At 48.4% G+C, this 21,958-nt stretch overlaps 1 protein-coding gene across 6 annotated transcripts; it reads left to right on the top strand.

Moving 5' to 3' along the window:
• The first annotated feature begins 145 nt into the window (after positions 1–145).
• Positions 146–21,732, top strand: LG02H2orf88 (linkage group 02 C2orf88 homolog). Of its 6 annotated transcripts, none has more exons than XM_048486098.1 (3): positions 146–357; positions 9,748–9,822; positions 19,163–21,732. In XM_048486098.1, exon 3 carries the CDS (start codon positions 19,297–19,299, stop codon positions 19,567–19,569), a length of 273 nt encoding a protein of 90 aa, XP_048342055.1. In that variant the 5' UTR covers positions 146–357; positions 9,748–9,822; positions 19,163–19,296; the 3' UTR covers positions 19,570–21,732. The 6 variants fall into 6 exon arrangements, with proteins under 6 accessions (XP_048342055.1, XP_048342059.1, XP_048342054.1 ...); XM_048486097.1 differs by lacking the exon at positions 146–357 and adding an exon at positions 1,459–1,635 and having other exon boundaries at positions 19,163–19,300; XM_048486099.1 differs by lacking the exon at positions 146–357 and adding an exon at positions 1,506–1,631.
• The last annotated feature ends 226 nt before the right edge of the window (positions 21,733–21,958 follow it).

Below are 21,958 nucleotides of genomic sequence, written 5' to 3'. Positions count from 1 at the left end.
GCAAGTCACCATGATTCTCCCGTCCGGGAGTTGGCATCCTCGGGAGAGTCAGAAGGGGGCCGCCCTGGCTCAGGCCCCTCCGGCGCTCCCCCGCCGCTTCTCCGCTCGGCCGGCAGGTGCCGCTGCAGAGCCGCCTGTGCGCCCGCCCGGTCGGGGCTCCGGCGCCGGGGAGGGCGGCTGGGCAAGGCGGCCGGGAGACGCGCCCGACAGCTGGCGGCGGCGGCGGCGGCGGCGGCGGCGGTGCGGACCCCCGGGGGGCCTTGGCCGGACCCCCCCCACCCGCCATTCCGCTGGCCCTGCGCTTCCCGCAACATGTGCCCGCGCGTCACCCCCGGGCCCGCCGCGACGTCCACGCGAGTGAGTAGCCGCGCTGGAAGGACGCCCCGTCCTCCAACACGCACCGCCGGGGGGAAGGGGCTGCATCCCGGGGGGTGGGGGGGGTGCAGTGCAAGCGCCCCTCCGCGTCCCCGTGGGACTCTTTTTTTGGGGGGGGGCTGATTGCAAAATCCCCGGCCAGCTGCTTGCTCGCCCCACTAGGCAGGCTGGCTTCCTTGCATGCAGCAGCTTGGGGTGGGTGGCAGGGGGGGGCGCAATTGGGGGTCGTGCCCTTCTGCAGGGGGCTCCCTCGGGCCTCTTCTTTGGCCTGCAACCCCTCGCTGGACGCCGCTTGCATAGGGGCAGGGTCGGAGCTCCCACCCCGAGCGTATTGGACTGTGTGACTGGCATGCCCTCCCCTAGCCCACTCTGCAGGAGCGGCGTTCCCGGGGTTGCTAATTCTGGCTTGGGCCATTCCTGGTGGTTTCAGGGTAGGCTGGGCACAGTGGGGGAGACCACCCCTTCCTAGGGAGACGTTGAGCTCTGGAAGTCGTGGGCCTTGGCTCGGGGGCGGAGCACCCACTTGGCATGCCCGAGACCCCAGCATCCCCATTTAAAAGGGTCAGGTGGAGGAGGAGGAGGGGAAAGGCCTGCAGAGGTGGTGCCAGCCCAAGTGGGCGAATGTGGCTCGATAGTCTGCTGGAGGCCCGACATTGTACAGCAGCTTCATGTGCATTCAGTTCTCAGAGGCCTCCGGGCCTCACCTGGAGAATGGCAACCCATGCCTCAGCCAGTCCTTGGGCAGTGCCACGCTCTTCCCCCAGGGTTGCCCGCTCGCTCCTCAAGAGTGGAACAGAGTAGCCAAGCAGAGGGAGCACCCCGTGCATAGATGTCAAACTCGCGGCCCTCCAGATGTTATGGACTACAGTTCCCATCGTCCCCTGCCAGCAGGGGATGGTGGGAACTGTAGTCCATAACATCTGGAGGGCCACGAGTTTGACACCTGTGAGGCTTGGGGTAAGATCCTGGCTCCTGGGCAGCCCTGCGTTCTTGCAACGGCTGCCGGTCCAGCTGGATTCAGCCCCTTGCGTCCAGACACGCAACGAGGCCAATAATTTTGTGAACTTTTCTGAACAGCGGAAGTGATGCAGACCTTGAGAGATTTTCTCAGCTTTGGAAGCCAGCCCAAATGTTTAGGAGCCGGACATGTTCCATCCTTCCAGGTCGTGTACCTGAAGGACCGTCTTCTCCCCTACATTCCTGCCTGGGAATCAAAATCACAGGGAAAGGCCCTCTTGGCCAAAGAAGCTCATCTGGTAGGTACGTGAGGAAGGGTCTTTTTGGTTGCAGCCCCGCAGTTTGGAAACAACTTCCCCAAAGAAGCGCCCCGGCTGACTTTCAGTCTTTAGGAGACACCCGGAGACAGGTTTATTCTGCCAGCCATTTTAAATTATTAACTAGCGATTAATAGGTCCTTCGTTGTGTTTTATTATTATTTACACTGTCAGCCGTCTTGAGGTCCCGGAAGGTAGAAAGGAAGCCAGTGAACATTCTAAATAAATAAATGGCCATATTTTCTAATCATGGTTATCATATACACAGACAGTGGAAATCCGAGATGCCACAGTGAAATTTCCAGGCGCCGTAAAATCCTGGCATCTGGGAATGGTCCAGCCGTACCTTAATGCTTTAAAAATGGACCCTTGGATCAGGCTTGCTGGACAAGATAGAGCAGTGGTGGCGAACCTATGGCACGGGTGCCAGAGGTGGCACTCAGAGCCCTCTCCGTGGGCACGCGCAAACAGAGCCCCCCCCCTCCCCCAATCTAGGCTGGCCTGGGCCATTAGGCTTGATTATTAGCATTAAACCTAAGACCTAGTTTTGGGGAAGCAGTGTAGGTAACCCTGTTAAGCGTTGTTAAACCCCACTGATTTTCATGCGAAGTACTAAAGCGCTGGGATTAAGCTCGGTTGCTGGCAATGGGGCTTGCTTCTGAGTAAACCCTCCTAGGGTCATGATTCAGCCGTTGGAAGAGTTGCACGGTTGCTTCAAAGCAAAGCCATCGACTTCCACCAAGTTTACTCCCGAGTAATGCATGCCTTGGAGCCAACCGTTTTTTCTAAACTAAAACCTCAGTATTCAGGTTAAATTGCTGTGTTGGCACTTTGCGATAAATAAGTGGGTTTTGGGTTGCAGTTTGGGCACTCGGTCTCGAAAAGGTTCGCCACCACTGAGATAGAGCGACCATGTGGCCAGAATGGATCTGCAACCTGCGTCTCTCAGATGTCCATGGACTAAAATTCCCATTAGCCCCTGCCAGCAAGGCCAATGGGCCATGCTGACAGGGCCTGATGGGAATTGTAGTCCATGAACATCTGGAGAGCCGCAGGTTGCAGACCCCTGCCTGATACTGACCCAGAGGCTGTAGCCTCTGTATCGCAGGCCCAACTAAAATAATGAAAGCTAATATTGCTTGTTTTCTGGTGAGGAAGCAATTTCCTTCCTGCTTAGAAGAGAAGAAGAGTTTGGATTTATATCCCCCCTTTCTCTCCTGCAGGAGACTCAAAGGGGTTTACAATCTCCTTGCCCTTCCCCCCTCACAACAAACACCCTGCGAGATAGGTGGGGCTGAGAGAGCTCCGTAGAGCTGTGACTAGCCCAAGGTCACCCAGCTGGCGTGTGTGGGAGTGTACAGGCTAATCTGAATTCCCCAGATAAGCCTCCACAGCTGTGAGACTTGCTTCCGAGTAAGCATGCATAAGATAAAGCTGGGGGGGTGTACCATTGCGGGAGGGGGGGGATCGTGGGTTTTGCAACGCCTTCCTTCATATTCAACCTGTGTGCCAAGAAGAGTTGTGTTGAAGAGCACACGCGTGTTTGTTGGCCTCTGTGCGCTTTGGCAGAAATTCGAGCGATTGGGGGTTGGTTGGAGGCATTCTCCCAGCTGTTTGTTTAAAGGCATGTAGGTATGAATGGGCTGGGTTTTTAAATCCTTCTCGGGAACCTATTAAGTCTACAGCGTCTCTCCGGTCTTTATATATTTTCCCAGCAGTTGGAAACAGTTGCTGACAGATTATAAGATTAGTGGGGACACAGCTGTTTGCCAGGATACTTTCCTGCGCTTCGGTCGGTCGCGAACGCTCTAGAAAGGGACAGTTTAGTGAATGAGCGAGAGAGCCGATGTAAAATACCGACACCAGAAATGTGGTGGCGAAAAGTTACCGGTGAGTTGCAGAGGATTTATAGCGACTGTCTGGTTTTCGGGGCAGGAGAACGTCTGCAGTTTGGTTTGTCTTACCTGGACTTACCTGGCGGTCTCCCATCCAAATTCTCACCAAGACCTCTCCTCCTTACCCCTGAGATCTGATGAGATTGGCCTAGCTCACCTCTGCCCAGGTCACAGCGATCCTCGAAATTGCTCACTGGAAACCCTGATGCAAAAAACTAATCTTGCATGTTTATCCAAGATTAAATGGCTTTATACGCGTGCCCAGCAATTGTATGCGTTTATTTAACATTGCAAGGAAGTACGTTTTTAAAATTCATTGTTTTCTTTTATTAGTTTTTTTTAAAGAGTACACAGTTCTACTAGATAGAGGTTTTTTTAAAAGCCACTTGTGACCATTAGTAATTGCGGCCACGAGTGCTGCCGAGCGCAGCGGCTGCATGCTAACCGCGCCCTTCGCGGAATCAAAGGGTTGCAAAGCCAGCGTTCTTGGTTAACACCACAGCCAGCGTGCTAAAAGCTTCAGACAAGCTTTTTCAACCCGCAGGCTGTATTGGTTGCTGATGCAACAGCTGTTCGAGGCACTCTGTTCTTGGGCGCACAGAAACTGGGAATACGGATGGGCCTAAGGCTGACATTTTCCCACAGGTTCCCTTGCCTTTCTAGGTAGATGTTTTCTGAATGTGTGCTTCTCGCCTCTTCCCCCCCCCCCCACCACCCCCCCGGGCTAGGTAAAGCATCCTCTTGCTTTGGGGATGTAATATCCTTCAGTGGCTGCCTTGGGATTACTTCCCACCTGATGGTGTTGAGTAGGCTGCCTAAATATGGCAGAATCTGTTATCTGTATGGATCACCTGATCTCCAGATGATACAGATCAATTCCTTTGAATAAAATGGCTCTTTTGGTGGGTGGATTCCACAGCATTATACCCTGCTGAGATAGATCCCTTCCCGTCCCCCAAACCCTGCCTCTCCAGGCTGTACCCAGAAACCTCCGGAAATTTCCCAGCCCAGAATTGGCAACCCTACAAATATAGAGAAAGAGAGGCTGAATGCGTTGTCCCAGTATTTGATTCAGAATTCCTGGCCGGAAATAAAAGGAAGTGTTCTATTGTGTGAAATGTGCTTTAAAAAAAATCAAACTGACAGAAAGACCTGGATTACAAACGTATTCAACTGGGAGCTATTGGTATTGGGGCATTGTGGGTGTGAAAAAGGCAAACTCATTGCAGCTGTGAAAAAGGCAAACTCTATGCTGGGGATCATTAGGAAAGGAATTGAGAATAAAACTGCAAAGATTGTCATGCCCTTATATAAAGCCGTGGTGCGACCGCACTTGGAGTACTGTGTCCAGTTCTGGTCGCCACATCTCAAAAAGGATATTGAGGAGATAGAAAAAGTGCAGAGAAGGGCAACAAGGATGATTGAGGGACTGGAGCACCTTCCCTATGAGGAGAGGCTGCAGCGTTTGGGACTCTTTAGTTTGGAGAGGAGACGTCTGAGGGGGGATATGATTGAAGTCTATAAAATTATGCATGGGGTAGAAAATGTTGACAGAGAGAAATTTTTCTCTCTCACACACAATACTAGAACCAGGGGGCATTCATTGAAAATGCTGGGGGGGAAGAATTAGGACTAATAAAAGGAAACACTTCTTCACGCAACGTGTGATTGGTGTTTGGAATATGCTGCCACAGGAGGTCGTGATGGCCACTCACCTGGATAGCTTTAAAAGGGGCTTGGACAGATTAATGGAGGAGAAGTCATTTTATGGCTACCAATCTTGATCCTCTTTGATCTAAAATTGCAAATGCCTTAACAGTCCAGGTGCTCGGGAGCAACAGCCGCAGAAGGCCATTGCTCTCACATCCTGCATGTGAGCTCCCAGGGGCACCTGGTGGGCCACTGCGAGTAGCAGAGAGCTGGACTAGATGGACTCTGGTCTGATCAAGCTGGCTTGTTCTTATGTGGGGTTTCTGAGCTGTATGGCCATCTTCCAATAGCATTTTCTCCTGGCATTTCACCTGCATCTGTGGCTGGTATCATGCCAGCCACAGATGCAGGCGAAACGTCAGGAGAAAATGCTACTGGAACACGGCCATACAGCCCGGAAAACCCACAACACCCCAGTGATTCCGTCCATGAAAGCCTTCGACAATAGAGTAGCCACACTGTTTGGGTGAGTGATGCCAAGATGGAACAGAAGAAGTCCGGTTTGGCTGTGCTTATTATGGGATAGCTGCCATCCAGGCAGTCTCTAGGCAGGGAGCCTGGAAAGGGTCCCCCCCCCCCCCCGACTACCAGCAGGGGTTGGGGGTTAGGGTGGCCATCTTTGGGTTGGGAAACTCCTGGATTTGCGGGGGTGGAACCTACAGAGGACGGGGACCTCAGTTAGTCTTGGCAAATCCTGGGAATCAGGTTCAAATATAAATGCTGCCACACCCTTAAAATTCCCTGGAGTCCAAAACCCCAATCCGTGACCCCAGAGACTTAAAAGTATAGATATCTATTTGAGCCATGTCAGAAAAGAAATGGAAACAGCCTTCAATGGGACAAACATTTGAAGAGAAAACAAATAGAGTGAAACAGACTTCACCTAACAAACGTAGGCCCCTTCCGCACACGCAAAATAATGCGTTTTCAAACCACTTTCACAACTGTTTGCAAGTGGATTTTGCCGTTCCGCACAGCTTCAAAGAGCACTGAAAGCAGTTTGAAAGTGCATTATTCTGCAAGTGCGGAAAGAGCCAGAGTTTCCAACAGACTTTATCTCTGAAACTTTCTTTCTGTAAAAAGCAAGAAGGCCGAAATAGAGCTTATTGACTCTGGAGCGCAACGGCTCCAGGGCCAGGCCGCGAGAGCTAACCCACAGCTGAGATGTCTGCTTTTATGCAGCTTTAGCTGTCAATCATCACGACATCATTATCACATGGTGGCTGACATCACTTTAACCCAACCCTTTCAGATTACGCCCCTTTCAGACTTCTTCACACTTTCCACCCACAATGTATGATCTCCAAATGGCGAGATAGCTCCTTCCTGGGCGGAGATTTAAGTATTTAAATTAGCCTAAAAGCATCTTTGGGACATGAATATCTCTCCAAGAAAGCCAATGCAATTCTAGGATGCACCAATAAGAGTATAGTGTCTAGATCAAGGAAAGCAATTGTACCACTCTACTCTATTGGTCAGACCTCACCCAGAGTATTGTGTTCAGTTCTGGGCACCGCAATTAAAGAAGGATATTGACAAGCTGGAACGTGTCCAGAGGAGGGCAACCAAAATGGTGAAAGGTCTGGAATCCATGCCCTACGAAGAGAGACTTGGGGAGCTGGGGATGTTTACTGGAGAAGTGAAGGTTAAGGGGGGACGTGATAGCCATGTTTAAATATTTGAAGGGATGTCATGTCGGAGAGGGAGCAAGCTTGTTTTCTTCTGCCTCAGAGGCTAGGACACGGAGTGATGGATTCAAGGTGCAGGAAAAGAGATTCCACCAAAACATTAGGAAGAACTTCCTGACCATCAGGGCTGTTCGACAGTGGAATTCACTGCCTCGGAGAGTGATGGAGTTCGCTTTGGAGGTTTTTTAATAGAGGCTGGATGATCCTATGTTTTTTGATTGTCCCTGCATGGCAGGGGGTTGGACTTGATGGCCCTTGGGACCTCTTGATGGCCCTTGGGACCTCTATGGTTCTACTTTTAAGTCTGTGGAGTCACTGATGGGGTTTTTGGACTCCGGGGAATTATAAGGGTGTGACAGTATTTGGGTTTGAACATGATTCGCAGGATGTGCTATCATTAGTACAATGCCATAGAGCATAGGTGTCAAACTCGTGGCCCTCCAGATGTTATGGACTACAGTTCCCATCAGCCCCTGCCAGCATGATGCTTGCAGGGAATGATGGGAACTGTAGTCCATAACATCTGGAGGGCCATGAGTTTGACACCTGTGCCATAGAGTCTACCCTCCAGAGAATCCATTCCCTCCGGAGGAACTGTTTGCTGGAGCCTGGAGATCCACTGTAATTCTGGGGGATCCACAGATCCCCCTTGGGCGGTGGCATCTCTGCCTGGAATTACAACTGATCTTCAGGCTGAGGAGGTTGGTTCTCTTGGAGACAACGGCTGCTTTGGTGGGTGGACTTCATTGGACAAGAAGTGTTTGGATTTTGCTATTCTGCACAGTAAAATCCAGCTGCAAAATGCATTGAAAGTGGATTGAAAGTGCATTACAGTACATCAAAGAAAATACATAGCATTCACTATGTACATAGCACATACATAGCATTCATAGCATTCACTATGGAAATACATACATAGCATTCACCATAGTACATAGTACATCAAAGAAAACGAATAGTTGAATATTGTCCTGAAATCTAGTCCTTGAATAATCGATAAGTAAAACCCATCTCTCCTCCTACCCTTTTAAAATATGTTAGTTGAAACTTAAAATAAATTGGCTCTCTTCCTTCTGCCCTGGAAGGTCTGGGTATTATAAAACCTGTACTAACTTGGACCTACCTTCATCCAGCCATCTGCCCTTGTTCTTATTGGATCCACTGTTAGCCTTTTATCAAGGGCCGGTATGATGTCGTAGTTAAGAGTGGTGGACTCTAATGTGAACCATAAGGAGCCTCAGAGTGGCTCACAAACTCCTTTCTCTTCCTCTCTCCATAACAGACACCTTGTGAGGTAAGTGGGGAATGAGAGAGTTCAGAGAGAACTGTGAATGGCCCAAGGTCACCCATCAGGCATCATGTGGGGGAGCGGGGAAACAAATCCAGTTCACCAGACAAGGATCTGCTGCTCGTAAGGACGAGTGGGGAATCAAACCCAGTACTCCAGATTGGAGTCCACCTCTCTTAACCACTATATCATGCTGGTGTTTAGTGTCATAAAACTCCTTCTGAGCATCCTTCACTCTTCAGACTCTACCCTCCAGGTTCTGCCCCCAGATTTCCAGGAATTTCTTAACCCTAAGGCAGGGGTGTCCAACTCTGGCGCTTCGGATGTTCATGGACTACAAACCCATCATCCCCTACTGGCATGACCAATTGGCCATGCCGGCAGGGTCTGATGGGAATTGTAATCCATGAACATCTGAAGTGCCAGAGTTGGACACCCCTGCCCTAAGGCACATTCTATGACATTTGTATCCTGAATTAGATGGTTGTGGGAGAATTGGCCTCGGCGGGTATGCTGGCAAGGTGGAATTATGCGTATGAAACGGCACCCTCAAGTACCAGGGTCGAAATAAGTATTCCCCCCAACATGAAGTTCAATTAACCTCGTAGACAGGTAGATCCAGATGAGGGCTAAAACCTGAAAGATGGCACCTTCAACTCTACAAGAACCCAAGCCCAGACTTTGGTTTACCTCAGTGGTGGGATCCAAAAATTTTAGTAACAGGTTCCCATGGTGGTGGGATTCAAACTGTGGCGTAGTGCCAATTGGGCGGGGCGGGGCACGACGGGGGCATGGCTGGGTATTCCAGGGGCAGGGCATTCCTGGGTGGGGCTGTGGCAAGGATGCAGCCGCTGCGCCGGTCCTTGGGTGGGAAACGAATGCACGCAGGCGCAGGCTGCCACACACGCCGGCGCACCTCCTGCTAGACTGCTTCAAGTTCTGCGCGCTACTGCTGAGAGGAGGGGCATAACTAAGGCAAAAATCACGTGGCAAAATCACCAATTAGTAACCCCCTCTCGGCACACACAAAGAATTAGGAACCTACTCTCGGGAACCTGTGAGAACCTGCTGGATCCCACCTCTGGTTTACCTCCAGAAGCTACCATGAATTTAAAAACTGTAACCTTGGGCACATTTTGTTATTGGGCATCTTCTTCACATCCTCCATCTTTTGCCAAATACGAATCTTCCTTGATGGATAATTGTTAAAAACTTGCATTTTCTTTTCCAGCCAACCTGTTAGCTGTCGAGCCGCCCTCTTGAGGTCATGACCCAACAGTGTGTGGTTGTAAAAAAAGAATAAGATTAAGTAAGGGCTAAAAAAAATATATCTCTCACGCTCCCGTTCTGCCCCCTCATTGTGTGCGAGCTTTTCCGCCGGAAAATTCTTTCCAAATTAAGAACGATTAATCCGAGGACAAAGAGGTCAAAGGAATTGTGTTTGTGTGTGTGTGTGTCTGTGGCGGGGGGGAGCTTTGTCGCTTGTCTGAACAAGAATGAATTTTCTGTCTGCACAGGAATCCAGACTTGGAGCAGTGCCTCGCACTCTCTGAATCATGAGGAAGAGTACGCTTCAGGCAGGATACTAATTGGTAAGTGGCCTGTTGTAAATGCCGGGGGGAAGAGGTTACGGCAGGATTGGGCCCACCGGAAGAGGAGGGTTTGGTGCGTCAGGATGTGGCATGCAGCGGAGCAAGGGGGAGAGTTCTGAGAGAAGCGCCGGGCATCTTATGGAGAGAAACGTGCCTCACGTGTCCGCCAGGTTTGAACATGCTAGGCTTACTACACTGAGTAGGCAAGGGGGAAACCTCCGTGTGGCGTTGAACGGGGAACAGCAGTTTGCACAGAGGGTCCCGGTTCTCGGCTTTGCCTTGAAAAACAATGCCCTGCACCCACAGAGCCCTGCACCCGCAGAGCAGGTTAAAACTGAACCCATCGAAGACGGAGATTCGTTGGCTTGGCCGCGAGGGAGTGGTTGGGGATTTTCAGCCACTGGTGTGGGAGGGGGTCTCATTGGCGCCGACCTCCTCTGTCCGCAGCCTGGGGGTCCACCTGGATTCGTCTCTTTCCATGGAGACCCAGGTGGCCCTTACAACCCGGGCTGCTTTTTTCCATCTTCGTCAGGCCCAGCGGCTGGCCCCCTTCCTCTCCCAGACGGACCTAGCCACTGTTATCCATGCAACGGTCACCTCCAGGTTAGACTATTGTAACTCGCTCTACGCGGGCCTTCCCCTGCAGTTGATTCGGAAGTTACAACTGGTCCAAAATGCAGCGGCTCGATTGCTTGCCGGCGGCACCTTCCGAGATCATATCCAGCCTGTGCTACGCCGCTTGCATTGGCTCCCAGTTGAGTTCCGAATCATCTTCAAGGTATGGGTTTTGACCTTTAAGGCCATACGTGGCCTGGGACCTTTGTACCTTTGGGACCGCATTACCCCATACGTCCCCAGTTGGCCTCTGCGTTCAGCAGAGGCCAATTTGCTGGTGGTCCCTGGCCCCTCGATGATACGGCTGGCCTCCACGCGGACCAGGGCTTTTACGGCCCTGGCCCCAGCCTGGTGGAACACTCTTCCTCCAGCTGTCCGGGCCCTGCGGGACCTTGGTGAGTTCTGCAGGGCCTGTAAGACCGAGTTGTTCCACCGGGCCTTTGGATTAACCAGCCGTTGAATGGTGCCCCCTTCTGTTCTCGTCTCTGCCTATATTTTACACCTTATTGATGGAGCTAGCAGTCTTCCCGTTGGGGGAGGGTTTTTAACAGTGGGCTTGCGGGGTGCCTTTGAATTTCTGAAATCTGACATTTGAATTTGATTTTAACCGCTGTTTTTACAAAGGGATTGGTAATTTATTTGTATGGACGTTTAATTGTTTAATCTTGTTTGTGTTTAGCTGTATTATGATTTGATTTGTTGTGCACCGCCCAGAGCCCTCCAGGGATAGGGCGGTATATAAGATTAAACGATTAGATAGATAGATAGATAGATAGATAGATAGATAGATAGATAGATAGATAGATAGATAGATAGATAGATAGATAGATAGATAGATAGATAGATAGATAGATAGATAGATAGATAGATAGATAGATAGATAGATAGATAGATAGATAGATAGATAGATAGATAGATAGATAGATATGGTTTACCAATCACACAACCTGTGAGCACCAAGCAACTGTTTCTCACATTATAGGGCAGGGTTCAGCTGGATTTGAAACCCTTAAGACCCACTGATTTTAGCAGGAGACCGTGCTCAAAAGGTCCCGAATCTTACCAAACCTGTTTGTATCTACTTTCATTTTTGAAGTGGGGAATCGACCATAAACTAACTCTGTGATAGGAGTGCTACTGATCTACCAAGGTACATTTTCCCTGGAGAGAACTGGCTGCATTGGAAGGTGGACTTTAGGTCACGATACCCCGTAGAAGTCCTTCCTGAAGTCTTGCCCTTTTGAGGCTCCGCCCCCCCCCCAAACCTCCAGGAATTTCCCAAGCAGGAGATGGCAACCGTCATTTGTCACAGTGTTGGTTTGTTATTTCTGTCCTTTGTTTGTCCGCCTTTCTTGTTGAGACTCCGGGCAGACTGCTAAATTTAAAAGCCGTGTTAGACATACCATAAACAGCGCGAAGAGTGGGTTGCAAAATCAGAAGACGCAGTGAAAGCCATAAGCCACAGCCCTTTCCTCTCTTAAAGGAGTTGTTAGATCTGAACCTAGGCTTAAAATTCCAGATATCTGCAAATGAGGAACCCTTTTGCTGGCTTCCAGCCTGCTGAAAAGACCAGTTGGCTTCCTTGCTGCTGTTTGGTAGGAATTTCGGAGTTTTCCAGTAGAATAACTAAATAGCAGAATGAAAAGGGACCTGCAGAATAAGGGAAGCTGGAACTACTCCAGCAGTTATATATGGAGGAGGAGGAGGAGCTAAAGCTTTGTTTTTTAAAGGTAAGGGAAAAATGCAGACTTCTAGCTAGCAGGATATGGATCATTCTGCATTCCAGGGAAATTCTTCCGTGTTTACCCTAAAAGACATCTCAGTGCGGGGCGGGGGGGGGGGGGGGGGTTCATTAACAATTAACTAAAGCAGGTAAGGTTATAGTCGTCTGTTAGAAGAAGAGGAGTTTGGATTTATATCCCCCCTTTCTCTCCTGCAGGAGACTCAAAGGGGTTTACAATCTCCTTGCCTTTCCCCTCTCTCAACAGACACCCTGTGAGGTAGGTGGGGCTGAGGGAGCTCCGAGAAGCTGTGACTAGCCCAAGGTCACCCAGCTGGCATGTGTGGGAGTGCACAGGCTAATCTGAATTCCCCAGATAAGCCTCCACAACTCAAGCGGCAGAGCTGGGAATCAAACCCGGTTCCTCCAGATCAGAAGGCACCTGCTCTTAGCCACTGCTCTTAGCCACTACGCCACTGTTAGAACACCTTCCTTTCCTTATATCCAATTCAACTCTGTGATACACCGATCTTGAGCAGTGGACAGTTGCTGTTCATCGCTTATCACCCAATAGACAAAAGGAGTTTTAAAAATTAACAACTGCTGGCCAGTTCAAGGTTGGCAAAATGAGTACCCAGGTTGCTGGGGGTAAAGTGTAGACCACCAGGGAAGGCAATGGCAAACAACCCCATAAACATAGCTTGCCTAGTAAACATTGTGATGCGACATCGTCCCATGGGTCAGTGATTATCTGGCACGTGTACAGGGCAGTTCTTTTTGGATCCCTGTCAGAGAATATGAGACTAGGACATGAGAATGAACTGGCAAACAGAGTAAAACAGAATGCCTCTGTCCGAGGATGGGGTCTTCCCAGTCCTAGACTGCAGCCGCAATGAACCCAATCCAGAATGGGGGCCTACCTGTAGTCCTGGCCTGGCGTGCTTGTGGTGGAGCGGCAGCGCTCAGGGGAGGGGAGGGCAGTCCTCACAACCTCTGCCCAACCCACTGGGGCCGGCAACAACGTTGGGGCAGCCGGAGCCCCTCTGAGGCTCGGGTCCCCACAGGCACAGGTGGGGCAGGGACATGCGAATCCGACCGGGTCGTGAGGGTCCTGCGCTCAGCCCCAGGGCCGGGGGCTGCGATGTAGGGGCAGGTGCTCCAGTTGAGCCGAAACACGCCCAACACCTCACCCTTGAACAGAGAGGAAATGGGGGAAGCCCATCAGGGGATGGGGCAAGCCCGAAGGATGGCACGTGGGGGAATAAGGGATTGGTGGATACAGTCGGGGGGCAGGGGACAGGAAGACATGGGATATAAGACGGAGGAAGAGGGAAGTGTGTGTAGGTGTGAGCGAGAGGCGGAGAGGAGAAGTGAGGAAGGGCCGGAGATGAGGCAGAGCTGGAGAAGGAGGAGAATGGGGCAAGGAAAAGGCCAGGCAAGGTGGCCTACAGAAGAATGGGCGAGGAGTGTTGTAGTACTAGGGTCAGCCTTCCCTGGGAGCGTCAGGTGGTTGCTCCTGTCGGCCGGCCCTCCTGCCCAGACTAACTGTCCCAACGGAACATCTTTGATTTGCCCTGTTGCTATGGAGGCTCTCCGGCACAAGCCGCCCCCGGGACAGCAAGAGCGAGGACGAGCGAGACCGTGTGCGGGAAGGGATAGGTGGGTTGGCACAAACCTCCGGAGAAGGGTGGGGGGAGGCAGAACGCCACAGCCTCCCACGATTAGCACGTAAAAGAGACTACAAAAGGATATGAGCAATTGTGTCTCAGTCTTACCAAAGGAATGGGGGCAGAGTAGTTCTAAATCAATAAATAATGTAAACATATGAACCTTCCTCTTGTAACTGCCCAAGAATGGGTGTTTTGTCTGGCCAGGACTAAAAGGTTTTTGGGAAGACAACAGACGTAGAAGGGAAGAGATTTCAGAGAGGGGGATACAAAAAAAAATGTGAATGAACAGGTGCAGTGTTCTCTAAAACCGGAGCTTTGGTGTTCAATTACTCTTACACAATTTCTCCCCAAAACAAATGCCACATGAAGGCTCGTACCATGTAGTAGGCAGGTTAACCCTGGAGTTTCTCAAAACTCAGTCTCAAACCATATTGACTTTTAAGGGACTTCCTTTGGGGGTGTCAGATGGACCCGACTGCTCAAATATGACTCGATGAATGCTCCAAATGGCAGTAACCAAGCCCTTGCCTCAAGGGACGGTTGACCCAGTTCTGAACCACGCCAGCTACACAGGGAGGAATGCTTAATAATTTCCACCAAAAGAATAGAGGCCTTCTCTGATTTTGCAGTTCTCGCTCTGGGATCCACATGAGCAACAGTTATTCATTGCCTTTATATCCTCCCTGCACAGCTTTGAGTGTAAAATATTAGTCTTTAATTGCGTCCACAGTTGTGGAGAATGGCTGTCTGTTTTAGGGAGAGGTAGGGGAGGAATTTGTAAGCCTCTTTTAGATTCTTTACGGTTGAGAAAAGCGGGATATAAATCCAAACTCCTTTTCTTCTGGGTGTGTATTCGTTGGGGATTGTATAGGTAACGTTATTCTCCCTAGTAATTCCACTGTGTTTTGAGAACAGTACTAAAACTTACATATACGTACATATATACATACATACATATATATGCATATACATATACATATACATACACACACACACACACGCACGCATATACACGTACACGCATATCACATGCTGGTGGGGTGGGGGGAAAGGGTCTTGCTTCCGAGTAGACCTGGAAGCATATATATGATATATATATCATATATTAAGCTGATAAATTGGGATTATTCTATTGTTTTAGTTGCATTTGGTTGCCTGTAAACCGCCCTGAGCCCTTCGGGGGTAGGGCGGTCTAATAAATCGAATTAATAATAATGATAATGATGATAATAATAATACCGGTATTAATAATAATAATACCGGTAATAATCATCATCATAATAATCATAATCATAAGTAGTAGTAGTAGTAGTAGTAGTAGTAGTAGTAGTAGTAGTAGTAGTAGTAGTAGTAGTAGTAGTAGTAGTTTTACAAAAGCCAGCTTCATCAACTTTTTTCGTCCTGGATGACCTCTCATCCAAGGATTAACCAAGGTTGACCTCACTTAGCTTCTGATGTCCGGTGATACCTGTCTGGTCTGGACTGTCCAGGTCAGGGTGTCGGATCAGGTGCGTAGCTGCAACGGGGACATCCGGGGCAGCTTGTCCTGGGTGCCGCCATTGCAGTCATATGGGGAGGCGGGGCCAGGGCCTGTTGGGGGGTGGGGCCTGTTGGGAGTGGGCAGGGTGTGCGCGGGCAGTTCATGTCCTGGGCGCTGTTCCCCCTCCCTTTGTCACTGGTCAGATCATATATTTGTTAGTTTTCAAAACAGCTTAATGAAGCACTTGGGGATATTTGACTGGAGTCTCTCCTCTGACTCTTCATTCTGCTCTCTTTATGCTGCTGTTTACTCATTGGGATGAATTTGGGGAAGCATTTGGGGAATGCTGTTTTCAGTTAAGATGATCACTTTTTCATGGTTTTATCTGGGAATTCAGTAGTCTAGAAGTTTTAAAAATAGATCAGGATTTTAGCAAATAAAAATGGATTTCTAGGGAGAAAGGGTCAAGGTCTTGTAAAAATACATATAATATCCTGCGCCCCATGTTTTCTTGTATAAAGAATTTTGTGTATCTTCATGTTCTGATTTGAAAGGTGTAAGTTTCTTGTGGCTCTGCATATAGATTGCAGAAAATGTTTGCAAACTGGAGCATCTTAAGATCCGGAAGGTACGTGAAAAACAGTAGGGTCGTGTTTAGGGCGAGCCCTTGATCTGAGGGTTCAGTTGTTCTCCACTTGGGGTGGGGAAAATCCTTTTCCTACTCCTTGCGGACAGCTGAACGGAGAGACAACCGTTTCAGAATTCTCTCCTCTTTCAGTCTCGTTGGTCGGAGTGAGTGGGTACAAAAGTGCCATCAAGTTGCTCTTGGATTACGGCAACCCCTGCCAGGGGTGTTTGAGGCGAGCGAGAAGCAGAGGTAGTTTGCCATTGCTTTCCTCTGCAAAGCTTTCCTTGGTTGTTTCCCATACAAGTACCAACCCTGCTTAATTTCTGAGCGCTGACAAGATCACGCCTTCTCGCCCCTATCGGGAGGAGTAAAAATGACTTCTTATCCCTTCAATCAGCACCATTCTGAGACACAGTTGGAAAAGCAAAGGTTTGGACTTTTCGTTTTTCCTCTCAATGAATGCCGCGCGACCAAATTAATTCCCTTCTTTTGTCTTATCCCGTGAAAAGATGTCAATTAAAACCCAGTGTTAAAAATCCAGCCTGGCATGGAGACATGGACTATACAAACAGACTGCTGACGGTTTGAAACAATCATTTGTAAGCTAAAATAATATTGAAAGGTTAATCCCTTTATTGAAAAGGGAACCGCAACAATTCAGCCTAGAGCTTAAAAGAAAGAAGCGGAGGTTCCAGGCAGGATTCAGGGGGGAGAATATTCCACAGGTTTGGGCGCTACGAGAAAAAACTCTGCCTTTTTTTGTTTTGAGAGGAGAAAGTTTGATTGGGAAAAAAGACCACGTATATATTCCAATGTTTTAAGCATCAAAACACAACATTATCTTAAGTTTTCAAGAAGAGATGGTGTACACAAGCTTATCAAGACATGCTAATTATTTCCTAAATCCCTGCCCCAAAACCATCAGTCTGAAGTCTAAACATGCCCCATCTTGTATTCCTCACAGAGTGAAAGATCATTCCTGGGTATTTGCAGGGTACTTTTTACGAAAGGAAACTAGTTTTAACAATTAGTGCCTGAGACAATTGTTAGGAAACTACTTCAGAGAGAGTAACTGTGAAGCTGCAGAGGGGAACAGCTAGTGGCTATTGATTCACCCCCAGTGTTGAAGTAGGATTCTGCGAGGGGGAAAGGTCCATATAAGCATACCACCTTGTCAAGATCTGTTGAACCCCGCAATAACCAAGCACGAGTTCAGAAATCGGTTTATTGACAGGATACCATGAACAGCATCAAGCAGGCTTTTCTGGAACTGAATTCCACTACCTGTAGTTCCCCACCTTTTTTCACTCAGGTGCTCCTTGGCAACCCATTTCCCTAAAATTGTACCCCCATATTAGCAAAACCATTTCTTCCTTTCACACCCTCCTCCCACCCCCCTTGTCCTATATTCCTCTCCCTCCTCCTTCTCTCTCCTACAACAAAATCATATGTTTCATATATATTCTTTTTTATCATTATTATTATTATTATTATTACTATACTGATAAAGGAAAAATCACCATTCTGTATTTAATGATGAGCAATAAGTGAATGAATTGACAACGCTAATGAAATTGAAGTTAACATAGCGAGAAAATGTATAAAACTAAACTTGCATAGATCCATTTATTTGTTCTTCTTTCATCTTTCTCTTTTTTAAAATTTTGTAACTTCTTTTAAGCTTTCAATAAAGTTTATAAAAAATTTTTAAAAATTTTTAAAAATTGTACCCCCATATTAGCAAAACCATTTTTTTTGAAGGACCCCCAAACACTCAGGTTAGGAACCACTACACTATAGCATCCTTTGGTTAATATCTTTGTCCCATACCTCCCTCCAGCCCCAATCCTCGGGATCCCAGTAAGGTGAAATCAACAACAGCGTTCCCAGGCAGAGCAGAGTCTCCAAGGGCACCCCAGAGATAAGGCAGAGATAATACCTAAAGCAAAGGAAAGAAGCCCAAGTTTCCCTTATTGTCATTTGCTTCCAGTTCCTCACTGCCGCCTCAGGTTTCACAGCAAGAACCAGGGAAGAGATGAAATATTAACCGGATCTGGACACACCTATCTTTGCAACCCCTTTTCATACAAAAACAGACACACCCAAATATGTTGAATCTCAAGGCACTGGGGGTCAAATAGTGTTTGCCCTCCAAATTCTTTGATACCCTTCCCTTTGGGCATTTGAGCCCGAAATGGGAGGGGTGGTATAGAAATATAAGGAGGAGGAGGAGGAGTTTGGATTTATATCCCCCCTTTCTCTCCTGCAGGAGACTCAAAGGGGCTGACAATCTCCTTGCTCTTCCCCCCTCACAACAAACACCCTGGGAGGTAGGTGGGGCTGAGAGAGCTCCGAGAAGCTGTGACTAGCCCAAGGTCACCCAGCTGGCATGTGTGGGAGTGCACAGGCTAATCTGAATTCCCCAGATAAGCCTCCACAGCTCAGGCAGCAGAGCCGGGAATCAAACCCGGTTCCTCCAGATTAGATACACGAGCTCTTAACCTCCGACGCCACTGCTGCTCCACAACCAGCTAAGGAACTGGCAACTGTGGTATTAAGCAAAATTAATAATAATAATAATAATAATAATAATAATAATAATAATAATAATAAAAACAACAACAACGATCTGCATGAATACTACGCTGATGCATTACAACTTCCGAGGCCGCTGGCCGAGACTCAAGTTGTAATGAAAGGTCAGCTAAGGAACTGGCAGCTGTGATATTAAACAAAATTAAATAATAATATTAGCAATAATAATAATAACTCCACAGAGCTTTTGTTCATGCTGCTGTGTGTTCTCTTGTTCCGCCTCCTGTTGGAACATCTCAAAGCTGCTCCTAGATCTCGGAAGGCGAGCTTACAACTGTAATTAGTAACTAAAATTGGAACATCTAAGCTTGATACTTCCAGCCTTGTTTGGGCATCTCAGCTGATTAAATGGGAAACAGCAATTAATGATGACCCAGTGGAAGCGTACTGTGTGAGTAAGTCTGAGAACTAATCTCCGTTATTTCAAGGCTGTATGGAAAGCAGATGACTAGGCGCTTGTTCACAGCTTCTACTAGCAAACCCAAATATTAGAAAACTGTGTGGGTTTGGGTGAGGGAGAGTTGGTGTGTTTTTTAAAAAAATTTGGCCGGGGGGGTGGGGGCGTTGGTTTGGGCAGAACAGTTAGCTGCTAACTAGCTAAACCCCGCAATGTCAAAATGTCGCCTCTGCAGGTGTTGTGAGCCGGGAGAGACAGATTGCTGTCACTTCATCTTGAAAGCAAGCGGCTTTCCATTCTTCTCTAAAGGATACTATTTCAAGGATTACCGAGCGGCTGAGCTGAGGTTTTTTTTCACCAAGTTGTACCATGGGGTGTATCAAATCCAAAGGCACGTTCGCGGCCTCGAACACCATTTTGGCCGATGGAAGCAAGGCCATTAGCGCATACAACGGGGGCTACGGTGGAGATGCCTCGTCCCTCATCCAAGGAAAGCCTGGGGTGACTTCCTCCACCAGCACCGTCATCCTGGACTTTGCTCACCGCCTCTCCCAAGAGATTCTGGATCAGGCCGTGAAGCAGTGGGCGGTGACGGAAAGCAAGTACAGCGACATCCCTTTCATTGAAAGCGACGTGCCGTGAAGGGCAAGGACTGGGCTGTTCGTGACATCCAACGGCCGTCTCGTGTTCCGGTGCTAGCGCAAATAAAGCCACGTTCGCACAACAGATATGTCTTAAAGGCGCCCATTTTGCCGATGCAGCTCGCCTTGGCTGAGGCAATGTAGTCCCTTTTCCGAGAGCCATAGTAGTATCTTCTGGTTCTAGGGATGGCTTGTACTCCGTGCACTGACAAATCCTGCTGGGTACCAACAATCGCACTAAAGGTGCGCAGGGATGTAGGGGCTCATGTTCTGTTGCGTAGAGTTGAGCACATTCACCGGGACCACACGTGTCAGCATTAGGGCCAAGGCTGTATAATTTAGAGTGGGTTAGGATCTGGGCTTCTGCCGGATGTGTGAATTGTTAATTTGCTTAATGGAAACAAAGCGCATCATGGAATCTGGTTAAACTAAGCGCCAAAGTTCCATTTAGCTCTTGTCGAAGAAAGGAGCTATTGAAAGAAATGGGACAGTCTCTTAACTTCAGGGTGGACCACCGCAATGCGTTATAATCTCGCTGCCACGAGGGCTTTCTTTCCTGAACATATCACCCCGTGGCCAGTTGTTTACAGCTTCGTTCAGCTGAGCACACACATACCAAAGACTTGCCAAGAAAATAGGGGGAAACAGCGAAACTATTCAAACGGCAGTGAAGGTTTGGGAGCGTTAGCGGCAATGTAGGGTCATATGTGAGCTCAACGGTCCCCGAAATAGACCATTGTATCTCTTTGATCAGGGGTCTTATTTGTGCTGCCAACTAGCGGAGCCGGTGGCCGGAAGCCAGAGAAAGTGGCAGAAAGAGAGGATGAGCGGCCAAGTGTGATTTGTTAGAGAATGGTGAGAACCCACTGACCAAAACTGGAAAAGTTAGACTAGTGATGGATGGGTGAAAAAGTTGAAAAATGGCAAACAGATTGGTCTTTTAGAAGTGCTACGTTTGAGTCCGGTAGCAGCTCGCAGACAACATCTTCGGGGAACAAAGGTTCCGAGAGTCCAAGTTCCCTTTGTGTCTGACAAATGTAACTTTGTCTCTCAATTGTTGTCAGCTGCCCCCAAATCTTGTTGTTTTCTAAGCTGCTACCAGACTCAAATCTAGAGATAATCTAGAGGACCAGCAATGCTGTCCTCTGAAACGGGTTGGTTTGTCGCTCGACAGGGTTCCTTGAAGAAATATGGCTGCCATATTGGAACCTGTCAGATGAGAGAGAGTGGAGGAAGCTTGATCCCGGCTTGATGACTTAAATAGTTGGCCAAAAGGAAACCTAAACCAAGCAGTAGTTATTCACCCATCTTATGGTACCCTCTCCAACCAGTGCTAGATATGAGTATTCGGCACAGCGGGAAGGATCACCAAATAGCGCCGCATCTTGTTCTAGTACCGTGGTGGCGAACCTTTGTCACTCCAGATGTTATGGACTACAATTCCCATCAGCCCCTGCCAGCATGGCCAATTGGCCATGCTGGCAACGATAAGATTGTAGTCCACTGTATCTGGAGTGACAAAGGTTACGCTCCCTACACCTGAAACAGGTAAAAGAGCAACCTGAAGAAGTGGAAAAAATACATCCTTCCCATAGGGGCCAAATCTCTTGCTTCTAACAGTGTGCAGCTACAGCTGGGTTTGATAGGCACAGAGCGGATTGGGAAGAGGCAGTGAAGCCACGGGAAACATAGGCACAGCAGGGGCACAGTTTGACTTCTCTTGGGTCAGAACACCTGAGGAAGCTCTTAGCATTTCTAAATACACATGTGTCTTTCCACACCATTTAATACCATTGATGTGACTGACTGAACGCCAGACGGGGCTCCCTATTAGACAATCAGAGCTGTAGTGGATTCAGCATTATACAAATATACCACGGAAAGTCAACCTTTTGTGTGAGATGCTGTAGTACAGAACTCAGCAAGAGTCACATTTAACTTTTGAAAAACTTTTAAAGAGAAAGGAAATAGGGCAACTGTGCTTTAAGCCACAGCACAGCTTTGTAAACATGATATTTCATCTACAAGGGAAGGGAGACGGACCCTCAACTACTACAGTGTATTACAGTATATTTTTACAATATTTGTTACTTTTTCTTTCTACCCAGATGAAATTGTGATTAACCACTTGGAATCGTGTTTGAATAAAAAGCAATTTCCTACATTTGTGTGTTGTGTCTAAAGACCTTATACACATACCCATATATACACAGAAACCATAAAAATGAGATAACCGCAGGGCTGACAACTAAAATAAAGCAAGTTGATCAAGAGAACATAAGAACATAAGACCTAGCCTGCTGGATCAGACCAGAGTCCATCTAGTCCAGCACTCTGCTACTCACAGTGGCCCACCAGGTGCCTTTGGGAGCTCACATGCAGGAGGTGAT

This window comes from Sphaerodactylus townsendi, linkage group LG02 (assembly GCF_021028975.2).
Source record: "Sphaerodactylus townsendi isolate TG3544 linkage group LG02, MPM_Stown_v2.3, whole genome shotgun sequence".
Lineage (NCBI taxonomy): Eukaryota > Metazoa > Chordata > Lepidosauria > Squamata > Sphaerodactylidae > Sphaerodactylus > Sphaerodactylus townsendi.
The sequence above is the reverse complement of the archived record's forward strand: the minus strand, read 5'-3'. Positions and strand labels throughout refer to the sequence as shown.

Excerpts from the sequence above, each read along its gene's own strand:
- LG02H2orf88 (XM_048486097.1), top strand. The coding sequence starts at position 1,461 with ATGCAGACCTTGAGAGATTTTCTCAGCTTTGGAAGCCAGCCCAAATGT. Across the intron at positions 1,636-9,747 it reads CAAAGAAGCTCATCTGGTAG|GAATCCAGACTTGGAGCAGT; the intron begins GTACGTGAGGAA and ends CTGTCTGCACAG. Across the intron at positions 9,823-19,162 it reads TTCAGGCAGGATACTAATTG|GTGTTGTGAGCCGGGAGAGA; the intron begins GTAAGTGGCCTG and ends TCGCCTCTGCAG.